We start from the raw sequence: 8,169 nt of genomic DNA on the forward strand, positions 1-8,169 counted from the left end.
GAACCGGTCTGTATGTGGGATCCGAACCCTCGGCGGGAACGCCGCCGCGCTCCCAAGCGGCACACTGTAGCAGTGCGCCACTGGGCCAGCCCCTACAGCATTATTTTTTATGCTGTAATACGGTTGTGAGTTCTTTTTATTCTCTATTTTTGTGGTTTCTTATACTAGCTAATGTCTACCCATTTAAATATTTTATTTCCAAAGAACTAATTATTCATATAAGTTTTTCTAATTCACTTTCTCCCTTTATCGTTATGAATTCCTTTGTCTTCTAAAGGATTACTGGTACCTAAATTTTTTTCTCCTTCAGATATGTTACTTTGAGTAAAGGAAGTGAATGAAGTGAGAAATGAAAAATGCTTGTTTGTAGTGTAGGCTTCCTACTTCTATAAAATTGCAACACTTAAATGTAATAGGTAGTTGCTTAAGTAGAAATTAAGATTCCAGCGTATGGCTGTGACTTACCAGTTTCAGGCCATAGATTTTCCTTCCTTTCCATCATGGTTTCATTGAAAGAATATTTTGAAAGAATAAGTAGTGTGCAGTGTCTTTTTTTAAAATAAAATTTTCCCCTTTAGAATCTTTTGGCATCCTCAGCCAATGCTTTCCCAACTTAATCTATACTAACAACACAAGTTTGCTTACACAGGTTATATTTTTCTATTTAGGGATCTTAATAGTTCACAGTAAATTGAGCAGTGGGTGGGTTTAAATACCAATAACATTTTAGAACATTAAAAAATGTGAGACTGTAAAACTAAGCTATGTTTAGTCAACATTAATCAGCTAACACATTTCTGTTTGTTTATTGAACTGTTCCTTTTGTGTTGGTACCATATATATTTTCTCATAAATGTTTTTTTTTTCTTTTAAACTAAATTTAAGAATTTGTCTTCCTTTGTAGGTACAAGCGTGTCTTTTCAGTTGGAACCCATGCGATTACTACATATAATCCCAATACTTTAGAAGTAACAAATCAGGTAATCGTGTTAGAAGCTGTAAGGTGTTTGTGTGAACTCCCTTTGAATTTTAAGAGCCGTGATATGACCCATAACCCCTTGTCCTGAAATCAGTACTTTAGGGTAGAAATGTCAAATCTGAAAGAGATTGATGTGTTTATATTATGCTGTATGCTCAGGACAAAAGTAAATAAATAAAGGGGAGCAAGGAGAATGTGTTTATTTCCAAGCTCTAAAGGGTGTAACTTTTTGATATGTTACTATTGATTACAAACATCTGTTTTATGTTAAGTTAGTAAATTAGTTCTTTATAAATTTTAGAGGCTTATACTGTTACTATAATATAGGCATGCATAAGTTAAGTCTCATGAGTGTAGTTGATGTAAAATACTCATCATGGAAGTAGGATTACTTGTTTATAAAGGCAAGACTAACCTGAACGTGTATAAGTAAACATTTTTAAAGATATTCTAGCTTATTTTAATTCTAAATTACTCAGGTTTTACAGAGTTTTTTTTAATGGATTTACAAGTAATCATAAAATTTTATTCCCCAATTTTTTTCACTTTTATCATTTTAATTACTTTGAGTTAGTGTCATTAATTATTAAAATTGGAATACAAGATAGGATTTTTGTTGTCAATGTCTCTGATGACTAACAACCTTTAAAAGAGTTTGTGTTACATAGAATTGCTATATGACATAACTTTTTATAGATCTCTGTTATTTTGTAAAATTTTGCTCATTTAGCCAGTGATTATGAAATTAAAGTAATAATAAGTGTTGCATTTTACTATGTTGTAACACCAGTTGAAAGAATTCCTTTCTTTTTGTTAGTGGCCTTATGGAGACATTTGCAGTATCAGCCCTGTTGGAAAAGGACAAGGAACTGAGTTCAACCTCACATTTCGTAAAGGCAGTGGAAAAAAGTCAGAAACTTTAAAATTTTCTACAGAGCATAGAACAGAATTACTTACAGAAGCATTGGTAAGAAAGGTTTCATGTTCAGAAACTAAATTTCTCTCTTTTCTTTTTAAAATGAAATAGTTACCTTTAAGAACAGATATTATGTTCTCAGTCCCTGAATGAACCCACTGTGCTTATTTTTTCTTATTGACCTTTAACTTGGCACTGTGAAACTTTCACTTTTCTCTGACAGAAGTCTGGAAATTTTTATATTTGATAGCTTACTGGTCTTTTTAAGTACATATACAGGACAGAGTATCGTATGTTTAATTAATCTTATCTTCTTCTTCAATAAAATTTTGTTATTTTTATTGATATCCCTAAACTATAACTTTACTAACAGTTTTTGTTATCAGGATTATCAGTTTGGGGTTTTACTTATTTTGGGTAGAAAGGATTGAACCATGAGTCTGTTTTTACCAGTCTGTTGTCATAAACTGTGGTTATGTTTTCTCTTTCAGAGATTTAGAACTGATTTTTCAGAGGGAAAAATCACAGGAAGGGTAAATATTTAAAATTTATTAATATGTATTTTTATTTGTTCAAATGTTGCCCTTTATTATAGAAATCATTCCATAATCTGTGTTTTCCTTTTATGGCAAAGCTAAAGGGAAAAAAGCATGATTTTAATGTCTCCTTATTCCATGTGATAGATGAATGTAGTTTAACAGGAAACTCAAACATAAAAAATTAGATTTAAGACAGTTAATGCTGGTAGATGGGGAAAAATCATGAGGCCAAAAAAATTAGAGTGCTAAAAACGACACTATAACTCTTCAGATAGCCTTCATTCACTGTTCCAAACAGTAACATGAGTTAGCATCATGCTGCTGATAATGCTTGTTGAAACATGAAATAGTTGTTTGGTGTAGGAGCTTCTTATTTCAGAAGTATTAAAGTTCTAACAAGGTTTGGCGATATAGAAACTGTTTTTTTATATGTTCTTGCACTGGATAAGCCCTATACTGAAGCTTGGCATGGTGCACTGACAGCTTTGGAGGAAGTTATGGTTGCTTATTAGAATCTTCTTAACTTTTCTAAGCCTTCTCTAGTCATGTTACAGCAAGCAGCATTTAAACTAAATCAGAGACTTTTGGGGAGGGGAAAATGGGAGTTTATGCTTTTTTTACTTCCTTGAAATATTGACTTTCTTTCCATGAGCAGGTATTTTTTAATAGGGAAAAATAATATCTAAACTTTACAGTACGATATAAAACCCTGGCTTCTGGCCAAAGGCAGGAACTGAATACGCTGGCACCATTCCCCTGTCTTTCTTAAGCCCTCATCCTATCTATATATATTCTATTGCTCGTTTTAGCATCGCAGAAGCCTCACTGATTTTAACTCTAGCAGTTGGCTAGTTGCCCAGCAGCCATTTAAAATAGTTTTATGGCATCTGGTGAGCTGTTTGTTTCTTGTTCCTGATGAACCACCATCAAATTTCTATAAATCATAACTTGGTGTGCTTATTTTAATTATTTTATGTTAGCAGGTGAGTTTTCTATATATCTCATATGTTTGGAAAACTGCTTTTGAAAACATATTTATAGATTTTGTTTAACGTTAACCACTTAATACTTTTCAAACTTTGTGGTAGGAACAGTAGTATATTGCCTGAAGGTTAGTTAAGTAATCTTACATCAAGAGTAAGGGACTCAAAGTGTCACCTGCACCTCTCTAAAAACAAGTTTAGATTCCATCTAAATGCTGTGCTGGCTAAAAAACACTCTTGCATAAGTTGAATTTGGCCCTAAGACCTCCAGTTGCCCTATGTATTTTCTCAATCAGGGTCTCTCAAAGTCATTCTTGCTTGGCCACTACAATCCTGAGGGATAATGATACATTTCTATCAGTACATTTCATTGATGGCAGTTGATTGTGAGCTGTGAGGAATGGAGAATAGCATGCAGAGTGTGTTTGGGCATGTAAACAATCATAGTGTGGAAAGTACTACCATTTTTGTGGCCTTCCTTCCACCCCCATTCCTGCTGCAGATGTGTGGTCTTTATTCATCCCTTAGTTCAGAATCAAGGCTGTAAATACGCTCGTGGGTTGATGCAGGCCCTTTTATCTTTCTGCCAAATTCCTTTTATGGAATTGTACTGTGCTTAGTGCCATAGATAATGGGAGTTGATGTGATATGATCCTGTGGACATCATTGCTGAGTTTAGTGTTGGGATGTTAGGGGAGGTGTTCATTACTTCATGCCTTACTCTCTTTTCTGAACTCTTACAAGAGAATTTCTTATTTCAGGAGTGGAAATAGTTGTTCTCTAGAGCAATAAATTTATTTCTACCTTGAAAATTGTTTAATTGACTATATAGTCCTCTTCATGTTGATAGGTAGAAAATGGAGTTATTTGGGCAGGGGAGGGGATATTCATTTCATATCTGACACTTTGTTATCCTTATTTTCTCTTTGCCTCGGTTTTTTTAAAATTTAAAATTTATTTATTTTTTCTGTATCATGTCAGTTTGCTTACCAGCCTTGATTAAGCCTTTTTTTTCTTTTTAAGAATAAAACTGGATAGTAAATGGATAATGACCATGCCAATCACTTCTGGTACTCATCTGCTTTATGAAGGATTTTATCATCTAAATGGAATTTTATCATCTGAGTGGAATTTTACTTGCTAATGTTATCAAAACTTTTAAAGATAACTTTCCAATAGTGTGATTAGAAAAGCCTAAGGTCAAATCTATCTATCTATCTATCTATCTATCTATCTATCTATCTATCTATCTATCTATCTATTTATTTATTTATAATTTTTTAATTATTTTTTTAAAATTTCTTTCTCTTTTTTTCTTTTTAAAAATTTTTTGACTAAGGTCAAATTTAGGCTTCAGCATTTTTTTGTACACAGAAAATGTACATTAAAATACTGAGCCAGCTCCGATTGTTTGAATTGAATATTGTAACTTCCCTGAAATATGACTTAATTCTTTTTAGTATCTAATTTGGATTAAAAGAATCCATCAACAAAAGGTGAAATCTTTTTCCTGATAAAACTTTCAGAATACATTTCTATTTAGGATTTTCTTTTTTTGTTTTTATAGATTTACAGAATAGATTAAAATTGCTTCACTAAGTATTGTAACCCCAAACCTTTGCTAATTAAAAAAGAAAATATTGTTTTCAGTTAGAGCAAACACTTTTAATTTAATAGACACACACTCCCAAATAGCTAGAATTAATAATGTTATTAACAATTTGGATAGTAGCTATAAATATCTATAATATTGTTTAGATTTTTGGTGTTCCGGCAGGGACAGATACATTAAATGTAATTTTATTTTATGGTAAACTTAAATATGAACTAAAAAGCAATACTGTTTTTCTCTCTCTAGAGATATAATTGCTATAAGCATCACTGGAGTGATACAAGAAAACCTGTAATTTTGGAAGTAACTCCTGGAGGCTTTGACCAAATTGATCCTGCAACCAACAGAATACTCTGTTCCTATGACTATAGAAATATCGAAGGCTTTGTAGATCTCTCTGATTATCAAGGGGGATTTTGTATACTTTATGGAGGTTTTAGTAGATTGGTAAGTAGTGTTTTAAAAAAGACATTTAAGGAGGGATATGACCATTTGAAGGAAAGCAGGGTTTTTACATTTCATTTTGAAATTTCATGTGAGTCCTCTGAGAGAAAGTATGGTATTAAGAGTACAGGCTTTGGTATCAAAGGTACATGAGCATGAATCCCAATTTACTGCTGTTTAAAATGAGGAGTGTGATATGTATATCTTAGGTTTATTGTGAGGATCCTGTGAGATAATTTATGTAAAATGCTTTACACAGTGAATTGCTTAGTGTTCAGTAAATGGTGGTTACAGTTGTTATTTTCATGAGTATTAATGTCTTATCTGAAAGTTTGTAAGCTTTCTTTGAAAAAGTAATTTACAATCTCATTTTTATGGATAGTCTGCCATCCTTTGTTTAGCTATTTGTAATCTGAAATCTGAGTATTCATTGAAACTTCAAATTTGGAATTCATTGTGTGTTTTTTGTCTTGAAATTCTAAATTATATATAAGCAAATAAGTAGAGCAGAAGTTACTTCAGATGCTGAGACCCTGTTTATCTGTAATAGAAGCTAACTATAGATGATGACCTTTTTTTTTTTTATGAGAAATATCCTGCCTTCCTTAATAAAGTTTAAACTTGAGATCTCAAAGATGAGCAATAGAGAGAGTCTCCAAATGAACAGACTCAGTTGAATTTAGTTGCAAGATTCCTTTTTCTTGAGAATTTTAATTCCTGTAGCTACCTTAATGGCCTGGAAACATTACTCCAAGATTTAGTGCTTTGTGGATAAAATATCTTTCCCTGAGCAGCAGAGCCGAGAACTTTTTCCAGTGAGCCTGGAACTTTTAGATACATAGGATGGTAGGTAGTAGCAAAGGGAAATAAACAGAATGGTGGTGAGCTGGATAATCTGACTTACAGAATATAGTTTGCTCTTCAGAGTTATAGGCCTTTTTCCATCCTAGATTTCACTCTTTCCTCTCTTGAGGGGTACCATCTTAGTTTTCCTCATCTAGGAGCACAAAGAGAGATATTTTGTTACCTGAGTCTAGACCTAAAAGCAAAGGCTCAAAGAGAAAACAGTTTCCTCTCCCACCCTTAAAGGAGCCTAAAGCCTGCGGTCTTGGTGCTATCCAAAGTCTTTCTCTCCCTAAGGGAGTAGAAATTTGGAATGATTAACTCCTTGGTGGAAAACATACTTGATTATAGGAATACGGCCTTTTAGGCCTAAACAGGATAACTATCAGAATAATTCATCCAAGCTCATACAATGGAACAATAAAGTAAACATTAAGGGTGAGAATTGTTTGGTATTATTCATATTGCCAACATTTTTGCTTGCTTGATGGCAGCAAGAAGCTTTAATTTGAATTATTTGTTTTCTAGGTATATTCTTTGCCTTTAAAAGACACTAGCTAAAATGATTCAATTCACTATAAATATGATGCCATAACAGATTCATTCAGCCAAACTTAGTCTAATTCTTTCTGCTTCTATAGTGACTGTGATAAACTGCTGGGAAAAAAATCAAGTCCTTAAACATGATCTGATCCACTGTTTCTCAGTAGGGGAGCAATTGGCATTATGGGCAGGACAATTCTTTCTCTCCTGGGACACTCCTGCCTTGCCCTTTGCAGGACAATTAGCATTTCTGGCCTCCAGGCACCAAATGCAAGTAGCAATACTGACCTTATCCTTACATTTGTAAATACAACCCTGGAGTTGGTTTACAATACCAGTAAGCCAATGGCTTGTATACATGTAAATATTCTTCAACATAATCTTGCAAGGAAGACTGCTATATAAAACAGATTAAATCAGAGATTCCTTGGTTGAAACTGGGAATCCTGGCCACAGGGTGTCCACCACCCCCTCTGTCTTGGCTGGGCTCTCTTGAGGCCCCTTCTTGGAAGCCCCAGCTTGCTGTTTTGCACAAGAGTTTCTGAAAAATTCTCAGGTAATTTCCATTCAGTGAGTTAGTTGCAAGTCTTTATATCCCTTCCATTCAGTAAGTTAGTTTCAAGGCTCTATATCTCAACTTTGTGATCTTAATTTAGTAATAGTCTTTCAACTACAACACATTGCTTATTTATCTCTGATAAGATCTACTACCTCTTTTTTCTCTAGAATTGCTACTGTAATCTCTTTCCTATGAGTTGGTTAAATATGATCACATTTTAGTTGTTTCAACCTGACTTTTTAAATTTCAAAATTTGTACAGCATTTGTTTGCATCAGAGCAAAGAGAAGAGATTATCAAAAGTGCAATAGACCATGCTGGCAACTACATAGGTATTTCATTGCGGATCAGGAAAGAACCTTTAGAATTTGAACAATATTTGAACCTTCGCTTTGGAAAATACAGTACTGATGAATCCATCACGTCTTTAGCAGAGTTTGTAGTCCAAAAAATATCACCTAGACATTCGGTAAGACCCATTTGTTGAAAATAGAAACGTCATCTGATTTTCACATTTTTCTTTAATAACTTTTTTAATATGTTTCAATTTTATCATTTGAAGGAACCTGTAAAAAGAGTTCTAGCGCTTACAGAAACATGTTTAGTAGAACGTGATCCAGCAACCTATAATATTGCAACCTTGAAGCCTTTAGGAGAAGTAAGTTTTAGCACTATTAGTTTATATGAGATTTTTTTCCTATTGATAAATTAGAATAATTTTCTTTCTATTTTAATATTTATTTACTCATGCC

At 33.3% G+C, this 8,169-nt stretch overlaps 1 protein-coding gene across 1 annotated transcript; it reads left to right on the plus strand.

Annotated features, from left to right (window-relative positions):
• Positions 1-904: 904 nt before the first annotated feature.
• On the plus strand, positions 905-8,075 carry LOC103583636 (dnaJ homolog subfamily C member 13-like; the record flags this gene model as incomplete). The annotated part of the gene is made up of 6 exons (XM_008564897.1): positions 905-980; positions 1,797-1,946; positions 2,387-2,428; positions 5,276-5,476; positions 7,680-7,886; positions 7,980-8,075. Coding segments are annotated over 6 exons (772 nt in total), but the record flags the coding sequence as incomplete, so codon positions are not given.
• Positions 8,076-8,169: the final 94 nt, after the last annotated feature.

This window comes from Galeopterus variegatus, unplaced genomic scaffold (assembly GCF_000696425.1).
Source record: "Galeopterus variegatus unplaced genomic scaffold, G_variegatus-3.0.2 Scaffold25118, whole genome shotgun sequence".
In the NCBI taxonomy this organism is placed as follows: domain Eukaryota; kingdom Metazoa; phylum Chordata; class Mammalia; order Dermoptera; family Cynocephalidae; genus Galeopterus; species Galeopterus variegatus.